Source organism: Montipora capricornis, chromosome 4, assembly GCF_036669925.1.
Source record: "Montipora capricornis isolate CH-2021 chromosome 4, ASM3666992v2, whole genome shotgun sequence".
Classification (NCBI taxonomy): domain Eukaryota; kingdom Metazoa; phylum Cnidaria; class Anthozoa; order Scleractinia; family Acroporidae; genus Montipora; species Montipora capricornis.
Window position 1 is genome coordinate 24,157,509 of NC_090886.1, and position 22,058 is coordinate 24,179,566.

General features: G+C 39.7%; 1 protein-coding gene across 1 annotated transcript in view; it reads right to left on the reverse strand.

The window, feature by feature from the left end:
• Positions 1-22,058, reverse strand: part of LOC138045795 (mediator of RNA polymerase II transcription subunit 23-like) — an 87,633-nt gene that overhangs the window by 19,546 nt on the left and 46,029 nt on the right. The window contains exons 11-29 of the mRNA XM_068892420.1: positions 21,635-21,730; positions 20,932-21,132; positions 16,768-16,854; positions 15,601-15,657; positions 15,334-15,417; positions 12,881-12,942; positions 12,303-12,382; positions 11,870-12,044; positions 11,175-11,317; positions 10,484-10,658; positions 9,304-9,394; positions 7,549-7,621; positions 6,681-6,747; positions 6,049-6,176; positions 4,675-4,741; positions 2,723-2,776; positions 1,193-1,301; positions 755-826; positions 352-462 (exon numbers count right to left, since the gene is read on the reverse strand). Of these exons, the coding sequence (XP_068748521.1) occupies positions 352-462; positions 755-826; positions 1,193-1,301; positions 2,723-2,776; positions 4,675-4,741; positions 6,049-6,176; positions 6,681-6,747; positions 7,549-7,621; positions 9,304-9,394; positions 10,484-10,658; positions 11,175-11,317; positions 11,870-12,044; positions 12,303-12,382; positions 12,881-12,942; positions 15,334-15,417; positions 15,601-15,657; positions 16,768-16,854; positions 20,932-21,132; positions 21,635-21,730 (1,932 nt within the window). The remainder of the gene's footprint in view (positions 1-351; positions 463-754; positions 827-1,192; positions 1,302-2,722; positions 2,777-4,674; positions 4,742-6,048; positions 6,177-6,680; positions 6,748-7,548; positions 7,622-9,303; positions 9,395-10,483; positions 10,659-11,174; positions 11,318-11,869; positions 12,045-12,302; positions 12,383-12,880; positions 12,943-15,333; positions 15,418-15,600; positions 15,658-16,767; positions 16,855-20,931; positions 21,133-21,634; positions 21,731-22,058) is intronic.

Here is a 22,058-nt window from a genome sequence, read left to right on the forward strand (position 1 = left end):
CAAATACACTGAATGACTAAGGCTCGTATTTGGTGGAAGATACTGCAGGTTTACACAGAAAATATCAAACTTAATTTTGGCCCCGAATTTATTGTACGGGTCGAACATTTTATTTTACGCACGAGTTGACATAATGTACAAGTTATCTATTCGCATACAGTAGGTTCATAACACAAAGGAAATGATTGCAAATGTGATTCCAATGACTAATTACACTCCTATGACATTGTTTCCTTTTCCTGCCTCAGTGTTTTCCATTGTTTCAAGAACAATGGAATGAACTGGGCTGACATGACAGTTTGCCCATGCGCAGAGACGTGAAACTCTCCCTTTAACTGCCCCGCCACTTGCCTCTCGAATAAAAGCATTCACACGCAATCTAAGGTCATGCGGTTTTAACAGCAACAGCTGGATGATGAAGAAGCAAACCTGGGCTTCACTTCCTTCATGACTGCGCAAGGCCTGAAAAACAGACAAACAAACAACAAACAAACATGGTGCACACCTTTATAGCAAGGTTACCATGACAACCTGCACTATTTGGTCACATGTAAGAGGAGCGGTAGCCCTAATTTGAATAACTTGACTCTTTTTTTCAAATGCTGTTCAACTGTTGATTCAATCTGACTGTTTGAGTTTGATATGATTTACAGTCTCCTCATTTAGAAGAGCATTTGTGCTCGGCTACATACTTTACTTTAATAAAGAGATCTTAAAAGGATTATTAACTACGATAAAAAAGCTTTCCACTTACCAAACAAAGGACTAGTCTATCCAGAGTAACTACGTTGTATTTCCATATAAGGTCGTTAAGGTGTGCGATACACTATAAATAGCAAAGGGGATCAAATTAGCTTCTGTGGTGGTGATGAAGTCAACTCCGACGGTTGAAGATATTTTGATAACAATGAGAATCGGAGACTTGAAGCAATCTAAGAAGCAGGTTTAATTTCAGAAAAATGTCAATACAGTAATTGAAAGCCAACTTTCACTGCCATTTTATCTCCAAAAAGTGCAATTCTATAACAATAAAAAATGATGAAAATAAATTTGATCCTCAACGACATCTTCTCGGTCTAAAAAACAACTACTATAAACTCCTTAATTTCCTGTCACCTAGGATTCTGACAGCCACCCCTGAAAAGTTATTCACTATATCACGTGTTAGCGGAGAAAACAGTTCTTGACAAACCTTATTGATGTGTTTTCCTCCAACAGATTTTGAAAGCTCATACACCAGATAATCTGCAAAAACTCGAACATGCGCAGATAGTGCACGTGCCCCTAAACGTTCCAGGACTCTGAATAAAGGAAAAATGAAGAACGCTTTGTTAGAAAACGGGTTTCCACCTAAAGACGGCTACAATGGCTACATAAAATCCTAAAACAAGGTCTTAGAATTGAAAGAGAATCAAATACAGTGATTCAATATGATTCCTCCAGACTATTCTCTGTCTTTTGTTGTATAAACATGGAAACGTCTATGTTTAATTCCCCAGTTAGGACATCTGTTCTGCTCATTTAAAGAGGCTATGTGACGCAAAATTATGTATTTCATGACACACAAAATGCCCCCCAAAAGAATGAAACACTACAATAAGAACTTTAAAGTACCCTTGTGATAAAAAAGAATCACTTCCTATTTTCTTCAGATTTTGAAAGTGTGTTTGCTCAACACCTGACTGGCAAAATTTTGAGTCTTGTTTAATCTAAAGGCCGTTTGCTTTGAGCGTTACTTTTGGATTTCACGGTCCGCCATTACTCTCATTCAAAACCAACCGACTGGACCTCAGAGGGTTGGATCCAGGGAAAAGTAACGTCAAAGGCTCACTACATGAAGCTTACAATTTCAGCGTGTGAACGTAGCTTATTATTTATGTATAACGTGACATAGTCCCTTTTAGGTGGCTCAATCCAGTTTAACACTACTGTTCTGATGAGCTGACGGTAAAAACACTGAATCACCAAACAGGTGCTGAACTGGTGAATCCAATTCAGAGAGTTTTTAGAAATTTGCAGCGGTTTAAGGCAAGACGAGATATGGTAGAGACGTTAATTACTCTCTTGGCAGAAAACAAAAATGAAAACAAGTCCACGAGCTTTCGTTTCTATCTCAGAGGCTTCATCAGCAATAAGGTGTTGCTTTGCGAAACATGCCTTCTTATTTTCCCAGTCTCTAGATTTCTACGAAAGAAAAGAATGAATCACTTTACACCTAGTAAGGTATACGGTGACTTTACATGACTTTTCTGTTGCGTCCGTGAGCTATTACCTTAACAATACTGACTACATCTTGCTAAGGAATGATTGGTGTTTCATATAGTTTCATAACAATGCCGTTACGAGAAAGAGTGTTTTAGAGTCAATCCTTCTAATAAATTGTTAAAATTTGTTTGAGCCACTTTAAAACTGGGAAGAAAATAACTCTTAATGGTTTTCCGACCACGATAAAAGGCAAATAATATTTAACTTGGTGCAGACCACATTCCCTAAAGCTAAAGGGTCAAGCACAGCTTTTCTGTATACCTGCACCATTTCCTCCACTGCATGTGGTTTTTCATCGTAGTTAATTTTAGGGTCAGTCGTTCGACGCGATAAATCCCAATTGAGGCTAAAAATTGGTTCAACGTAATTGGTTTGGCTACAATCAACCCATAGTTAGGCACAAACAGGGATAAGAGCAACCAGGCCCTAGTAAAAGACACAATGAGTATAAACTTACTTGTGACATGCAGGGCTGAGGCGTCCGGATTCAAGTAACATCTTCCATAAAATACTGTAAGAAAAGGTTCGTTTATTGGCTCAATTTAAAAGAACTTTATCATGACAGTTTACAAACTTTGACAAAAAACGACAACAATGAGGTTAACTGAAATCCACATATGCAGAGATTTATCTGTCGTAATGAATTGGTCACACTCGGAAGGATCCGAACTTCTTCCGAGCAGGAGTCAAACCTATAATCTCCCGATTTCTAGTTCAGATACTCTACCACTGAGATTTACGAAATTTAGCGGAGCTCGGCCCTTTAACGAGACTCAGATAACAAGTCTAGCATACATCTGGGGAAACATGCTGTAAAGATGACAGTAAAATCCGCCAATACTTGGTTGATGTACCGATAACAATTAACAACAATTATTATATTTTCGACCTCAGATATCGCGTTTCTAGCTTCCTCATTGGTTCACTCAATCTCGGTTATCAGCTCATATATCGTATGATCTAATATGGAAAGTGATGGCGTCAAGTGTTGCCAAGCTGGAAACCGAGTGGCTTTTATTTCCAAGAGTCCAAGCGATCAGAATATATGATAATTTAATAAAACAATTATTCCATTCGCGCTTTTTGGATATGAGACTGGTTATAACCAACTCGGCAATACGCCCCTCGTTGGCTATTTACCAACTCATATCCAACGCGCGCTTATGGAATAATTGCATGCTAATTATTATTCAACTGCAGTCAGCAGAGTTCAAATACCCAAAACGAGTACAAATATGTCACGGTATTTTGTACTCCAGGGCTCGGTTTTTCAAAAGCCAATTAACGCTAATCCCAGATTAAAAATTAACCCAGGAGTTTGTTTCCTTACTCCCAAATGCTGTTCAACGCTGATAGTCGGCAGAACTTCAATCTTGAAAAACAAAAATAAGCAAAGGAAACTTTCACCAAAAAGTTAAAAGCATGAAACAAAAGTTTACGCCAATCCTGGATTTCAAATAACCGGGCCTAGAAGACCAGTTTGTCGGGTTTTTCACCGCAAACGTATTAGTCTTACGTAAGCGGTAAAAATGGCTGAAAATGCCAAATGAAATTGAAATTGAAAATGAATTTTTTTCCCGAAGAAAACGATGAATGCTTGCAAATTTTTAAGCTTTTTGGCGAAAACGAGTTGCTAGAGACAAGCGATAGCCTACACGACAATTAACTTTCTCTGTTTATTGAAGAAAACCAAAACGTAAATACGACAAAAAGAGAAAAACTGACTTCAATGAAATGAAACCGTGGTCCGTAAAAGAAGCATTGAAGGGCCATCGAAGAAATTCCTCCCGAAGAACTTGGCAAGTCTACTTGGAAACCGCGATCAACGTTGTTAGTATCTCTGTAGACCTTACAATAAAGAATTTTCTGATATTCACGCTGAATAGTCATGGAAGATAGTTTGTCACGCGAGAAAGTTATAAGTTAAAAGCTTTACCCTTCTATTTTCCGACTGAGTTAAATAATAAATCTCTTACTGTACGATTTAGTGTGCAGAATCGTGGAATATTTTAACTCGTCTCTGGTATTTTGGCTCGCCTTACGGGTTCGCCAAAAAACAGCGAGACCCATAAAAATCTCATGATACTACACACTTAATTGTCCAATAAGATACATTTATTCCACGAGCGAGTGTAGAATATGAGTTGGCAAATAGCCAACGATTCGCGTAGCGCAAGTTAACCATAACCTATCTTATATCCAACAAGTGCAAATGGGTTTATCATTCATTTAACTCTGAAATGTTTCAGTTTCGGTGGGTGTTACAACTTAACAAAACGGACGGTGCAATCAATTGCCCAAAAAGTCATAAGGTATACAGTGTATGTGCTCATAATCCTAGACTGAGTGAGCTTATCAGAACGCCAGAAAGGCAATATCTGAGAAGGAAAATTCAATAGTATTACTTACCAAATGAAAACATTTGTAGACGATGGATCTGCAAAATGGTTCAAGATTTCATTCTCTGTTGTCATCGCTACCATTCACAAGAAAGAAACCTGTTGTTAGTTGGGAAATATCTACGCAATCAGGATCTGATTCAATAGTCTGAGAACGAAAATAACAAAAACACTTAAAGAGATGTATGTAATGGAGAAAGCTCTGAGTGCTTCTAACAAGAGTCTGGGTCTGATCTCTCTCTTGCTCGGCTGAGGCGTTCACGGGAGTTCCCAGTGCTGCCAGCTGTCGACCTCACTGAGTTTCCAAGCTTTGATGTCCCGTACTAAGGTGCAAATTTCATGCTTGGTAGGAGATTTTCACCATTGATTAGTTTTACACTGTATTCGTGGTACAGAGTTTTACTATTGCCGCGTTTGGGTTTGCTCTGTATTGGTCTGTACCGTAATAGATCGATTAGCGGAGCTCCCGGATTATTTATTCTTACAATACCCATTTGTGCGAAAAAATTTGGTTTTGGTCACTGTAGGACCATACGTCCACCCCTCCATGTATGCCAATGTGACTAGTATCACGTGATCATATCGCGAGCTCAAGTTTAGAGCTCAACTTAAAAAAAAAGTTGACATCGATGACCACTGGCCAGGTACTGGGTTTCGATTGGCTCGCAGGCTCAAGCCAAGTAAAATTTACCATATTTTCTTAACCATGGTGCTCCGCGGGCTATAACTGCAAATGTGGTCTTTTTGTGTGCGCCCTTATGGCCTTCCGATCACTAATTCGGATATTCTATCAATGAGCTAAGATTCGTGGGAGCTAGGACATTTAGAGTAGTTTCAAGTAACAAAAGTGTCTTACTTTACTACAAATGTGCTAATGGCCTAACTCCTATGAGCCTTTTGTAGCTCAGTGGTAAGACATTTCGAACTGTAGTATTGAATCAGGTACTGATAGGTTCCATGGCTACCTTCTAGGTATTTGTTTGAGTATCCAAGAGTCATCACCTCTTTTACTACAATAGACCATTTTACAGTTGTGGCTAAGTTACCAGGCCTAGCAATGGAAGCGAGACTGCCGGTGACCCTGTTTTGATACAAACCTTCATGCTTTTGTAATGTTAATATGGACTAACTAGCGTTACAACAACACAATTTACATGATAAAAGCAGTGAGGTCTGTATCAATGCAAGGTCACCGGCAGCCTCGCAGCCATTCATAGGCTTGGTCGCTGAGCAAACAACTGTGAAATGGCCTATTGTGAGAATGGTTTTCTCAGTGAAAAGAACTTAAGACAATGAAAAGAGTATTAGATTCCTAAGATTGATATCAAGCCAAAAATCTCAAAAGGATTCACATGAAAAAGTTGTGAAATGAAAAGCAGCTTACATTTCCATCGCCTGTACTCATCTTCAACTCTTTGTCTAAGATCTTGTTTCGATTCTTGAGGACAGGGATTCTGCTGGTAAAACTGTCGAAGAGGTGCAGGGAAACAAGCAAGAGTATGACTGGCCCAACTAAATGAAACAAATGCCGAAATAAGTAAGAACCAACAAACTGGAAAGGCACGGTTGGTTATCCGTGTTTTATGGCGTGGAGTCTGTACCTCCAACGTCTGCGATTGCATAAGGGATGAGTTTCAGTCAATCTTCACCTGAGGCAAGGGCGTTTCTGTGGGTACTCTGGTTTTAGGCCCCTTATTAAAATGCTCCGAGATGAACCTTAAAAGAGGATGATAGAAGCGCATTATTCAAGCTTTCGACCCCACCTTGTCGAGCAGTGCCTTCATAATTTAGTCTCCAAGACTGCAAGGGTGGTTAGCATAGCCTACTAAACTAAGATACGTAACTGGTAAATAATCTCCGAAAACCCATGGTTATTTGTTGATTGAAAATTGAACTTTACATCAACCAGAGACTAAAAAACATAAAAAATCGGATAGAAGGACCCTTGCAAATCGTGAGTTCAAGACACAAAAAACTGAACGGGAACATGCATTCGTGAACGAAATATATACATACTTGTGTGGAGTGTTGGTAATTAACGACCTCAAGATCCCCTCGTACCAGTTAGCATTTGATTCAGCATCTGTTAAAAACAGGCAGGCAAGTTTGAAAATTAATGGAAATAATGATCTCAATACTGCCAGCAAAAAAAAATCACACCTTTTTGAACCTTATATACTTGGTGTGCTTCAAAAGTTAAAACAATGGAGCTCACTAGCCAGAAATGTCATTTTTGAGGCAAGTCTTAACAGTTGTTCCAACAGACCTCTTTCGCTTGTTAATTTTGTAGATCATGTGACAATACTCAAGAGGGTATTTTGTTTCGAAGTCGGACATTCACCCTTTGAATGAACAAGACAAAGAATCGAATCTCCTGTGTATCGTGGCATGATCTGTATTGGGGAAACAAAATTGACAACCGAATAATGCCTATAGGCCATGAACAGTAAATCCACCAATGTTCACTCGGCCACACGCTCCAAACATGGTATAAAAACTGCCCATAGAGAACACGGAAGTACACAGAGGTGCAGGATTTAGAGTCCATTGTGAGGTATCAGTTTCCACTTTAAGCCAGACCATAACACCGAGGACTCCATACCCTTTAAAGTCCCACGCAATTTTAGGAGCAAGGGATCTGAGATGGGGCCTATGGTTTATCGTCCCTATCCGAGCGGAACTCAAAGTCAAACCATACACCGATGAAATTACTCCTCAGCACTTCCTAATCAGATCAAACCAGATCTTTTTTTACTTCATTAAAATGTACATTTCACGGTATTTTTGTTGATCATGGAAAAGGAATTTACCAGTTGTCTTGAAGCGTGAGTTCCAAATGGGCGTGGCAAAGCAAACCTCCTAGAGGTTGGTACATGCTACTTACATGTGATATGCATAGAACGTGCTATGGTCAATACGAGAGTTCGATTCAGTTCTTCAGATTCAGCAGACAAAAGCTACAAGTTAAAGAATGATAGTAGAGATAGTTTTAATAAATACTCACTATGCAGCCTACTAAAGCAGAATTGCATAAATATACAAGATAGTATAACAACTAATAATAATTATAACTATAATGCTAATTAAATAATCAAAAACTCATAACTCATATGTAACATTTGCAGTATATACAATAAAATAATTACAGATGGACCCCGTAAAAAAATTCAATAAAGCTACATACAAGAGTTGTACCACTTAGACATAGATTGGATGAAGGTATTGGAAAATTGGTGCGCATCTTAGGTTGTATTTGCTGGCATTCTTTGGTTGTAGTAGATGGTACTGCTTATGCGCAGACTCAGATACGACTAATTCAAATAGTTTGTTGCTTTGTTTAATGCGTCTGTCCTTAAGAGAATTCATGCTGTACATTGTGACATTATCAACATATGGAAGGGTGAGAGAGATTATTGAGAGCGCGCTCTAAGTCATCACTAAAATACGCAAGCAATGCGTGGTGGTATAAAGGCGCGCAGTACTCTAATATCGGCTTAATGCAAGTATGATAAAAACTGATAATATCACGGGCCGGGACCTTGGCGAGCTAAATCAAAATAAGGAAAAACATTCGCTTATTGGCCTTCTTAATTACATATGAAATGTGGCAATTCCATTGCAGGGTGCCAGATACAGTTACGCCTAAAACTATTGCGTGGTTCACAAGTTCGATTTCCTTTGACCTGACAGTAATCGCATCGAACTGGTGTTTAGGTCTTTTGAAGTCGATCAACAGTTCCTTACTCTTATCTAGATTCAGCTGGAGTCTGTTGTTGGTAGAAAACTGCTCTACTGCTGTTACGGGCATTATCCCATTAAGACATTTATAAATTAAAATTAATGCTTGATAATATCTTTCACTAGATTCAATAATTGACTCTCATTTTTACTTTCTTGTTTTATTTTAAATAATTATTTAATTAAACTTATCCGGCCGATAACTTTGTACACCGAAACAATGTGGAACTAAAAACGTTTTATATAGGAGGATCCTAGTGTTCACTTTAACAAAATGACCTGATGTATTTTTTTTTATTCGACCCGCAACACTAATACATTACAAATACATACACTGCAATACATACATACTTACAAACTTAATTACATACAAACTTTGAAAGCACACCTACTTACAATGCATACTACACTACTTACACGTACTAGATATTATTTGCACTCATTTACAGACTAAACATTTACAATGCTTGCCTTTTACAATGCTTGCCTATAATAACTTGCAGTAACTCGCTTACATAATATTTCATAAGAAAATATTTCCTTTACATTAAATCATATAATATTTCTCCTTAATAATAAGGTCAGTAAACAGTTTGATAAATACATTTATATAGAGATACGACTATATTAAATCCATACATCACACCGAGGAGTGCCACTTAAAAACTTTACTCAAGCTGACGCCAGGAGACTTACTCGTTAATGACAGCCTCTTTGGGGAATTTAAATAAATCCTGAAAACGGATGTGTCATGAAAAACAACAAACTATGCTGCAATAATAGATAATTCGAGGAACTGCATCACGTCTAAAGAATGCGAAAAAGATATAGTTCCCAAAATCACGATTATAGTTTTCCAACACTCTACCAGCAAACAGTTCCCCTTGAATATTAAACGCACCTGTTTTGGCTCAGTGTTGAAACGAGCCAGTTGTGGCTGCACTTCAGAGCTTCCAAGGCCTGTAATTAGTCTTAGTGCAGTACTCTCAACACTGTTGAAAAAATTATAATGATTATCACTCTTACTGGACTAAATATCATATTACAGTAAATCCGTTGTGAATATTATGTACAACAGAAACATGCCGTAACTTTCGATTAATCTATTTGCTGAGGATGGCGTAGATAACCGAGTTGTACCGTAACTGTTCTTTTTGTTATAACCCTCGAATAAATGCTGCATTCTTCTGATTGCGCGCGGTGTTTGCTCGAGAGCGTCATTTATTGTCACATTTCGCTGCTATTTCCGCGCTTAGTTGAATGAGGTGTTTAATTTAGTAAAAAAACCATCACAAAAGGTGAGCGTGAAATATAGTGGAACAGGCACCGACTGCTACACTAACAATGTGTGACTCAACTCAACAACGTCACGGGGGCCAGGGGACCGTGGTTACAAATGACTGATGCATTACTAAAACTCAGTGTCAAAGGTAGTGCGCTGTCCATGCAACTTCCCGCGATAAACACGCGGGTTCCAGCCCATGCAACTTCCCAGCAAAATACGCGAATTCCAGCAATGCCACATTTTTATGAAAACAACTTGGAATGGTACAACTACTGTACTTGATGTCGGTGCAGCGCTAAAAACCCCTACGCGATAGGCCAAGATAAAGTTAAAACCCCAGCTCGTCACTTGATGACCAACTTGCCCGAGGATTTCTTTCGCTTGAATGGGTTTATCAATAATCATTATTCACAGAAAAAAAGACTAATGCCATGTATTTTTTGTCTCTTGCCATCTTTTGGAGATCCTTAATCCATCGAGTGGGTACTTGTCTGGTTTCAAGGGGTCAGAGAAAGTCGCCTGCCAAATTGTAAAACCTCCTTGTCTCACACATCTGGACTGGGTTTTCTCAACGGCAGAAATTCAAGCAAACTTTTTAATGACTTACACCCTCCATTTTATGTGACCTTCGTTAACCATTGAAAATCCGACAAAAATACCTGATCTCAAGCTAGTGACTGAGAGGTTTGCGACCCTACCATTCAAGCCCCTTTATCTGCTTAATGGCCCTTGAGACTGAAACTGAGATTCTAAAATATAAATAGTTATGAGAAAAGAGTGTTAGCCAATACTTTACCACAAATGTAGCTGGTTCTGGTTTGTATGTGGCACAGCAGCAAGTGAGTGCAGGTGAGAAAGCAAGGTCACTCTGTAATGAGGCTGAATATGATGCAAGCGGTAACTAAACATTTCAAGTAAGGTATGAAGAATTCCCCAGGCATGACTCTTAAAAACATTTGGAAGTAAAGAGCCTGAAAAAAAAGAAACAAACAAACAAAGAAAAGTGCAAAATTTTAACAGCGTCCAATAAAAATTATTAGGGACCTTGAGAACTACAATGACGACGTCGACCATAAGGCCACAAAACAATGATATCATTGATTAAAAGGTAGGAAGCCAAGTTGTACCGGTTGTTTTAAGATCTTTTCTGCACATCCCTTAAACCTTCAGGATTAGAATTTCAATCAAACGTCTTAATACGGGTTCCAGTCGTGTAATAAATCTCTTAATCTCTATTTTTGAATGCCCCACAATACACTTTGTTTTCCCCCAAATTTTGCATAAACTATTGTATCAATCGTGTTTCAATCTTGTCCGAGTGTCTGAGTTTGTGAAGTGAACAAACTACTTTTGTCCTTATGATTTCCAAGAGACTTGAAGCAGATTACATGCAAGGTTCAAACTTTGCGCCAACAGTTGCATAGTTCTTGGTAAGACCACCATATCGGTTATTTCACTGCCCCTTTGTATAGAGATTGTTCTCTTACTGATAAATCCTTTTATTCCTAGTGATTCGATCTCCATGTACACAAGCAAGCGACTGTACGTTTCTACCAGAGCTGGAGCAAGAGCCAATGATGTCTGCGAATTACCCAATTTGATGATTCGATTGACAATGCTGTGAATGAGACTAAATGCAAAAAAGTTTTCGAATCAGAACAGATCCCATCACATCAGAGAACACTAACAATGGCAATATTGCTGCACATAGTAATAGTGAATTAATGGTATCAGAAGCTCATGACCTTGAAGAGCATTCCTTATTTGGATGTAACGTAGCTCGCGCATTTTCCTGCGCGTGCAGCTTTGATCTTATTTGTGTCCATATTTGGGCATAAAATTGGTGTTCTAAAATCCCCAGCTTTGTTCCAAAGAAAAGAGCTGCAAGTTACACGCTTCAAGGACATGTGCTTCTGATGGTATAGAATATATGAAATGTTCATATACTTGAAGTGTGGAAATTGAAATGCATGAGAGCTGGAGACCATTTCAGGTAAGCAGCAACTTCAGAAGCTGCAAAGAAAGCCTGAAGAAAGGCCGAATAAAAATGCTTAGACAGGGCTCAATTGATTGCTCTTATGATTAAAAGCGCTATAAAAACCAATTTAGTTGCTCAGTGAATAGTTACCCAGTGGATGGCACTATTCACCTTTCAAAGAGATCATTTGACTGAGAGACTCACCTCATCTTGGCATGTACAGTAAGGGAGTCTAAGAGACTCATTGGACACGGTACTGTTGGACCAGCAGCTAGTGTGTTTGACGGACCAGGTAATTGTGTGGTGTTTTTATTGTTTCCATAGCACATTTCAACCAACACAGCCATGGGCACTGTGAACAAGTCTGTATTGGTACTGTCTGTCAAAAAAAAAAAAAAACAGATCAGGGCTGCACTATATATGCTTGATATTCAACAGAGACGAGACTTCACAATTCAATAGTTTAAGGGGTAACGTGACTTATTCTATTAAAACCAGTTGTATACTACTACAGTTTTATGATTCCTTGGACGCGTTGTTCAACATAACCATAGCAAACATGCACACTTGAAAATTCGTAAAAACAACTGTTTGTTAATTTACAGACTAGGGTACGAAAATAATGTCTAGTACTTACATGCATTACAAAGAAGAGGTATTTTGTAATTTGACATATTAAAAGAGCTGGCTGCAGTTCGGGAGCTCATTTGGATGTATCTGAAGTAAAAGATGGAGGTAGAAGTGAAGGAAAACGACTTACCCACTGAGACACTTTAATTTTAAAATGTAAGCGAAAATGCTATGGCACTGACTTTTTGAATGATACATGTAAATCCCACAACTATCACGATGTCACTCTCTCCGAAGCCATAAATGAGTATGAGATTATTAAATGCTAACTTGAAGAGAAGTTGATAGAAAGGACAGAGGTGATGTTCTGGACAACAAGTGGGTTTTACTTAATAAAAAAACGGAATTATTCCACTGGACCTCAAATCTGTCATCTCGGTCTTATGTAATTAGAAAATAGCCCATCTGAAGATCGCTTGAGGCAGCGCGAGGTTCAAGACCAAAAGACTATGAATACCGAGACTAAATTACACATTGCAGTCTGTAATTCTTCTCTGTGCTCAAGTTGTATTCCCAGATACAAAAAAAAAAAAAAAAAAACTAATGACAAACTGCGAAATGTAACTTTAGTCCAGTGGAACTCACTCCAGTTGATCCTTGAGTATATGGGGGACAGCTGGTTTCCAGGTCACATTTTCAGTCTGTGCCTTAAAATAAAAACACATCATATGAATAAAATAATCAAAATGAAGATTTATAGGAGGACATATCTCGGGGCGAGGGAAAGAGGTTGACGAGAAGACTACAGTGTAATTGACTCAGTATACGTAAGAATCGGACTTCTCAATGGAGCATCTCCTTGCACAGTGTGGAAACCTCAGTAAGACCAACATTAACGCTTAATAACTAAACAAAAGTGCTACCTTGGTACTGTTATCAAAAATAGTCAGACTTTTTTTATCTTCCCCTGAGATAACACTTTTTAGTATATACTAAAACAGTGGATAGCGTTGAACACGCGTACTGATTGGCTACTCAAACTCCGGATATCATTTGCTATTCACCTCCAATCAATTCGCGTGAAATTTGCGCCCGAAAATGTTGTCATCTTTACATCATCTCACTTTTGCAGTATATACTAAAACAACTATTCACCTCAGTGTCTGAGGGTAGTGGTGGATATTTACCTCGCCGCTTCGAGGTTCGGTAAATAGGGAGCTTACGCAAGGTCACCTTGAACCGCCTGCAGAGCCTTGCTTAGCAAGTCTACCCCGAGTCACAGTGTGGCTTCAGAGCCGGGAGGTCCACAGTGGACATGATCTTCTCCCTCCGTCAGCTGCAGGAGAAGTGTCAAGAGCAGCAGCAGCCATTGTTCCTCGACTTTGTGGACCTCACCAAAGCTTTTGACTTGGTGAGCAGAAGCGGGCTCTTCAAGATCCTCCAGAAGCTCCTGATCATCACCTCCTTTCACAAGGACATGCAGAGTACAGGCGGCTTTGATGGGGCCACCTCCAATGCCTTCCCAGTCAGGAGTGGAGTAAAGCAGGGCTGCGTCCTTGCTCCAACCCTGTTCGGGATTTTCTTCTCGATGCTGCTCCAGTATGCCTTTGTAGACTGTACAGAAGGTGTCTACATCCGGACGAGGTCAGACGGCAAACTCTTCAACATCGCCAGACTCCACGCCAAAACCAAAGCTTACGTGGTGCTCATACGGGAGCTGCTGTTTGCAGACAACGCTGCTTTAACATCTCACAGCGACGAGGGCCTCCAACATCTGGTAGGCAAGCTGTCCCACGTCTGCCTGGAGTTTGGGCTAACAATCAGCCTCAGGAAGACCAACATCCTGGTGCAAGGTGCTGAGTCCCCCCCAGTCATCACCATCAACAACACAGAGCTGGAGGTTGTGGACACCTTCCCTTCTTGGGCTCCACCGTGTCAAGCTCGACTTCACTCGATGCTGAGATCAGCTGCAGGATCACCAAAGCAGCTACTGTCATGGCCAAACTCAACAAGCGAGTGTGGGGCAATGACCTGTTGAGCGAAAGGACCAAGATGTGCGTCTACCAAGCTTGTGTCCTGTTGACTCCCCTAAACCGATGCCTACAACTTCCCACACCCTACAAACGACTCATCGACGACATCAACAGACAAACAACACACTGATTTACTCTGACAGTACTGCCCAACGTATTCTAAATGTACGATACACGTACAGACCTTAGACCTATAGACGGATTGAAACGCACCTATCACTGTTTAGTCTTCCCAGCCAATTTCATCTAGGCTCAACTGACAGTCGACCAATAACATCACGAATAAGTTGACCAATGACATCTAAGACCGGAGTTCTTATAGTATCTACTCATGCTACACAAATCACTTGACTCTGAAGATGACTTCCGCTCAGGTTGTCGAAACGTCAGTCAATGTCATCTCAAACAGTCCTTCTCAGGACTACACTCACCCGGACGATTGTACTTTACTTAATGATGATAATTATGACTCCTGGGTTCAACCCATTAACAATAATAATAATAGTAAGTCATAGGAGGGACGCATGAAGAACACCCACACTACAAGACCACATATGCCAAAAGCGTTTCCCATTTCTTGGTATGTTTTGTTAGTTTGCTATCTTTTTCTCCACTTGGTATACAGCTTATAAATTCCTAAAATCGGATGCACACTATTCATCTTATATCTATAAATATACAATTTAGCTGTCAGTATCAGATGATTTAGTCGTCTCCTATACTGAACATTCCAAACAAAATATCTATTATTGTGAAGGATTGTATGTTAATGTTACAATAACTAAGCCAAGACCAAAAAGCTTCTCAACAAGTCTTTGTCATATTGCATGGGATATTAAAGCTAACAGCCTTGATATGATGGAGTTGATTGGAGGTTACCGTGATAAGTTTTGCCTTTAAAACCTAATTTTTTTAGCATGTAAATATTTGTTTTCAAATGCACTGGCTGCAATTTAAGCGTACATGTTCAACAAATGGAGATCGTACATGTAGTTATAACTAGTGTAATTAAAGAACTAGACAGCTTGAGATCACATTAATGTTCAGGGCACAAAAAACACTAACCTTTTTTGCAAGGTGAACCCATATGCAGGCCATAGCCAAGGAGTTAACTGAATCAGCTACAGTAATATCTGGAAGAGGCAAAGGCTGAAACAGGAACAAAGTAATTACTAGTTCTAACCCTTAGCAAAGCAATGACGTCTTTGAAAACCCTTCCAGTCATATGCCTGCGAGGTTAACTCACTTAATCATGAACTTAAATTATAGCCTTGAGATTTTGTGCAAAACAAATATATCATGTTGTATGCAGTAATTATCTGTTGAGCCAACCTGTTTTTCTGGGTAGAGCAAATCAAAAAGCTTCATTACAGGCTTGAAATCACTTAGCTGGAATAAAAAGCAAAATAACAGAACATTTTAACTATTCTCATTTAATAAAGTGCACAGGGTGTCAAGCAGCACATCGGCTAAAGAAAATAGGAAATTTCAGAAAAAAAGGTTGCTTACACAGCATATCGGCTTTCATACAACCCTACGATCTTCACTTCTTTCCGTTCCATCCTTAGAACTTTAGTTAAAAAAATATATTATGCAAAACGGTTTGACAAATATTGTGTTCCATATTTAATTTCAAACTGAAATTGAAGATTAAACTGTCAGTTATCCTTCCATGGCATAACATTTACCAGTTTATATTCACCTGACAGGTACAGCATTGTTACAGAAAGTACGCAACAGCTCCCCAAAACCTAATTGAGTTCCCCAACACTATTTTGAGGTTTCCAAGAACTCAGCAAGAGTTTAGTTTACTTGAAATCAACACAAACAATAAAAAGCTCACAAATTATCCGTATTTTAGTGCAAAGATAAAGAAATTGCCTTTCTCTCAGGTCCCTTAGAGCATTTTTCTTAAAACAAATGAAATGTGTTACAGGGTTTTATATTGAGGCTATTATACCTGAAATCTTTTTATTAACTAGCATTAAAAAGTCTTCGTACAGCATGAACCAAAACCTACAGGAAAAATAGGAGGTTTTCTTTAACCCTTTCACCCCTAAACCGGCCATATTTTAGTCGTCAATGGGGAACCTCCAGGAGTCAATGGGTTAAAAAACAATAGGAAATAGGAATGACTCCAAAAAATAGGAAAAAAAATAGGGAAAAAAGAGGAACTTGACACCCTGAGTGCATTAAATAATATGAGTTGGATCAAATTGTCACAAAAAATGGACAACATCGAAGAACAGTTTGAGCCAAATCAACCATTATGACCCACTGCCTGTTGGTAAATTGTTTCTCTGGGTGTTGACCAACAACTGACTGACAACGTATGGACAGATTCCCATCAAAAGAAAAGCTAAAGACAAACATCGTAAGCCATCAATTAGTCATTTTCCACCCGACTGTTTGCTGTCAATTAACTGTTGGCTGGTAGTTTTAGAACAGACAGCAAACAGTTGATTGAAAAGCAGTTGTTGAACTGAAAAACGGACCTACCGGATTTTTCTGAATACTCCCAGAGATAAACTGTAGTAGTACCCACATCAGATGGTCTCTTCCCTTCTTGAGATTTCTGCCATTTAACTATAAACAAAAAAGAGAAAAACAAAAGGGTATTAACCCTATAAGGCCCAAAGTTGATGAGTAAAATCTGTAAGCGGCCATTGGGAATATTAAAATCCAGACAATGCTGTTCAGTGGCAACCCCCAGCACTAAAATCTTTGCAGGGCCCTTGTTGTGGCATTTGCTTTTGCTTGATTGCACGGCCACTTGAAAATTTTGCTTCTTTCTGTCATGTTACCATGACGCTAGACTAACAAATAGCCATTCGACATTGGTTTTCGTTTTGTCTGGCACCATCGGGCTTTCTCACTTATCCTTGAAACCTTCACTCGCATCAGTAAGTGCCTCAGCAGAGCCTTTGTTGTCTTTGTCCACCATATCAGAGTCTGCCTTTCTGGCTGCAAGTGATGGCACGCTGAAAGCTGCTTTGGCTTCTGAACCTTTTGAAGTGTCTTCTTGTCCTTCTTTTTTGTCGGCATCCATACTGTTATCAACATCTTTGCTCCCTTTGCCATCCGTGGCCTTTCCTTCTTGTCAGCTGGATGCCGTTTCTTGCTTCTGGATCTGGAGTTTCTTCATCTTCGGTCACCTCGTTTACTCCTGGATCTGATTGTAGGGCTGCATATGTTGTTCATTTCATTTGTTCATTTCTTTCAACGTTTAAGATTTTGCACCATTCCGATTCAACCCCAGCTATTCCCATTAAATTGTACAATCCTGGTCAAAAGACTTTGGGACATCGTTCATGTTTCAGGACATATATGATACGGTTTCCAGTTTTGCTCGATGAAACTCAGTTTCAGACAATCCAGGTCAAGACTTGCACTTGAAGTGTTCCAACCATGCTCAAAACAGGCCAAGCATGAGACTACCCATTTAGTTCTTCCCTCGAAACCTTTTGTCATGGATTTGACCATGCATGTTGACATCTCTTCAAATCCAGGACACGAATCTAACCAAGAAATTTCCTCAAGGTCGGTTGGATTATATCATCATCACTCGTCTCGGTCTCCACTACTTATCACATGTTCAAGAAATGAATTGTTATCATTGCGGCATTTTTTGCCGGCTCGTCTGCCTTTTCAACTGGCTTCGGTTTTAAAGAATTTCGATTTGCTTCCAACAACAAGATGTAGAGCAGGTGTATGGGCCACGAACGAGGCAGAGGGGGATAAGGACGGTTATTTCAAATCGACCTGATAGTTTTTCGAAATTTGCATCTTTGCTTTATCGTGACAATCTTGTGAAGGTGCCAATCTCACAAGCTGCTAACACCCATGATACTTCTCACGCGATCAACTTCTGCCTGCTCAATTCCAGATCAGTAAGGAATAAATCTAGCGTACCGAAAGACTGTGTTGTTGACAAGAATATTGATCTTCTTGCCTTAAAGGAGACGTGGCTCAGACCTGGCAATGTTAATAGCGTCGAAATTGCTGATTTATGCCCCACTGGTTATGATTTTATCCGAATTCCACGGGAATCGAGAGGTGGTGGTGTCGGCTTGCTTTTCAAAGAAAGTTTGGATATTAAATGCAAAAATAGTGAGTGGAACACTTCCTTTCAGTCGTTTGAATTCTTGGATGCTTGTTTCAAGAACTCAAAGATGATCAGGATGATAATTGTTTACCGTCCACTGTCATCCGTGCCTTTGTCAACATTTTATCGTGAATTTTCTCTCCTGCTTGAGGAAATGGCCACTGCATCATTGTTCTCTGTGATTTTAATCTACACGTGGACTCTTCGTGCAATGTCAATACAGTGCATTTTTGTGAGTTAATAGCATCTTTCAATCTGAAACAATGGGTGAATATACCGACTCACATAAGTGGTCATACCTTGGATTTAATCATTACTAGAAATCAGTGTAATCTTATGGAAAACGTCATGGTTCATGACCCTTTGATTTGTGATCATTGTGCTATTTTTATGCATTTATTATTGCATAAAACACAATTTTCAAGAAAGACTATTCGCCACAGGAAGCTGCGTTCGATTGATTACGCTGAATTTAATGACATTATCATGAATTCATCCTTGTTTGATGAATCACGGCTTGATTTGGACTCGTTAGTTGATTCATCTCATCAGGTCTTGAAGTCTACCCTTTATGTTTATGCCGCTGAAAGGACAGGTTGTTCTTCGTCCTTGTGCGCCTTGGTACCAAGGCTCTGGAAAAAACTATCACTCAAGATAAGATTTTCATCATCAGAGGCTGTTTTTAAGGCTAATCTTACCACTTATCTTTTTAAGCGAGCATTTGATTTGAAGCTTTTACTTTTTCTTGACATCAATCCTTACTTTGCTTTTTTACTCTCCACAAGCTGCTTATCCTTTACACTTTCCATCAGATTAATGGGCAAGTATGGCTTGTGTACGACAAAGCTTTTCGCTAGCTTGCCGTTGCTTCAAATGAGGTAAATTGGTCCTCCATGAATCTACCATTTTTGTACTGTAGGGACTTTGGGCCAGGGTGGCCTTGATGCCTTATCCTCAGGCTTGCCAGAACTGTTTGGAATGTCTTCATCAGACAAGCAGTTTGTCGGCAGCTAGGTCTTCCCCTCCAGCTTTACAAATGCATAGGTCCCACTACGTTGCTGACCACCTTGGGTATTGAGGTGGACTCTATCCACCAAATAGTGCGTCTCCCCTAGATAAGATGCTTGCCCTTAAAGACCTGGTTCAGTACTGGCTTCGGCGTCACTGGTGCATTTGGCATGAACAGGAGTCACTAAGTGGTCATTTGCACCCTGCCGCCAAGGTGGGGTGGCCCGGGTGAACCTTCCTCCACTATATGATTGATTTATTGTGCTGCTTCCGCCACAAAAACCACCTAATCTGTCTCAATAAGGAATTCATTTGGACCTTTAGTGACGGCAACAGTTTTTGTCCTCTTGGAACAGTGTGGGATTTTGGCAGTTTCCTGGCATGTCTGCATCTGCTCATCTCAAAGTCGCTTCCGATGCTGTTTGTTCTCTTGGCTTTGGTGCCTTCTTCACCTGTGAGGTTCACTCTGGTCCAAGCAGTACAGGTTTTTTCGCTCCGACAATCTAGCATTTGTAACCATTCTGTTGTATAGAACCTCCCAGGTCCCTGCTCTGATGCATCTTCTCTGCGATTTGCCCCGATGTGTCACTCCATGGAATTTTACCTTCTCTGTTGCCATGTTCCATTGATAAAAACTCTGTGGCTGATGCTGTTCCTGGAGTCAATTAGGGGCTCAAGCTGCCCCTTACCCAGTTCCTCAGCTTCTCCTGGACAGTTTGATCCCTCTTCATTAGCTGACAGGTGTCACTTCTTTTTGGCTCATGGTTTAGCTTAATCGATATACCAACTGTATATCCGGACTTCTACTTAACCTCTAGCTAGCCTCTCCCACCACTTGGCTGAAGTCCAAATCCTTCTCCATTTATCTCACCTATCTGTTTGTGGATAATCTCCACGATCGTCACTCACCACTCTTTGTGTTGTCGATTTCTCCTGTAGCCATCTGCTTCCTTGAGGGTTTTTTCCTTTGGTCCCCTTTGCACCTGCCTTTTATCACCAGCCTTTTTGACTGGTGCTTCATTCTTGAATTGTTAGGTTTGCTAGGTGGCGTTACCTTAATCCACCACTGTTTGTATAAGCTTGGTGCCCTGGTGCTTGAGGTTGTTGAAGTCGTTGGTTACCTGTTTCTCCCTGTGTTGTTGTCCTCTCCTTGTCTCAAGCACCCAGGGGTTGGGAATGAGGCAGTTAGGCAATATACATGTCTATCCTTACAATTAATCATAACCATAATTACCATGATCAAGACAAATATTTACAGAAAGCATCACTGGATAAGAATTTTCCTTTTTGCATGATTGGGGGAAATCTAAATGAGTCTTGCAAATCTAAAATGTTAAATAAGCTTATAGACTTTTTTTTCACTGAGTTCGTGAAGAGTTTCTCCTTCATAGACAGAGGCATTTTGCTCGACCCTGTTACCCATATTCACAAGAGCAAAAACATTTGAAAAGTTGCAAAGTAGCTTGAGAAGAAGCGGTCAGGCCATGGAATGTAAAACAAAAAAGTCATAAGAGGATGATGTACATTGCCCTTTTACTATAACACATTACCTTAGAGTACAGTGACAAGACCATGTGTGGAAAGCTGGCAAACTGGAAAAGCACAAAGAAAATAAGATGGCTTGACAAGTGATGCCACAATAGCTGGCAGCCTGTTTCTATCATGCTGACATCATTCTCCTCAGATTTCTCCATTGCTACCACTATCAGGTCCACTAAGAGTTCCTCTAAAGCTGGACAGCGTTGCTTTTGCTGAAAGAAAAATCATAGGCTCTGTGAGCCAACTCAGTCATACCTGAGTAGTTGATTTAAGTGATACCAATACTGGCCAGAGTATATTGACATGATTTAAGCAGATTGTTGTCCATTGCTGACAAATTTCATACTAATAGACGCCTGTCCTATAAAGCAATAATATTTAGCCCAATGGACCACTACTGAATTAAAAATGAGCATCACAAAAGACAAATAAGAAATAGATAATTATGTTTCCATGGTTGAAGATTGGAAACCAGTGAGATCCATTGAAGTACTAAAATTGTAACATTATTTGAAGATTGTAAATGAATCTGGGCAGTATAAGTATTGCATTTCAATTGTATGTCAAACAGTTTTCTCAAACTGAAAAATTGAAATACCTTTTCTCAGGCAAAATGTGCAGACATCCCAGGAAGGGAGTTTTGGATTTCCTTTACATGTACTTGCAAAGTACTAAAGACTCCAAATCAATGAGTGATATCAAAGGAGAACAAACCTGTTTATTAAGTCCCAGCATTGTACAGATAACATCACGAGAATAGGGCTGAGCAATGACATACTGAAGGAGTTTAGTCTGAGGCTTCAGAAGTTCCTATCAGGAAAGACCATTATCGTGTTTATCGTTTTAATAACATACTTTACAATTATTATTCCTGTAAAACGTTGTAAAATACAGGAAATTCTTTTTCCTCAGGTGATAAGTAGCCATGATAAGTTGTGATAATGCAAGTTTACCATCTTGCAGCAGATAGGCACCAAGGCCTCTCTGACTCGCATCACATTGAACGCTTAAGGGTCGCTCAGGGAGGTAATAAATGAGAACCGGAGGGCCATTCAACATCTTTCCTTGCTAGTCCTCTAAGCAGTTACACGAAATCTGCCAGCTTGGCAAGGAACTTGGACAGAAAGTTAACTGAGCA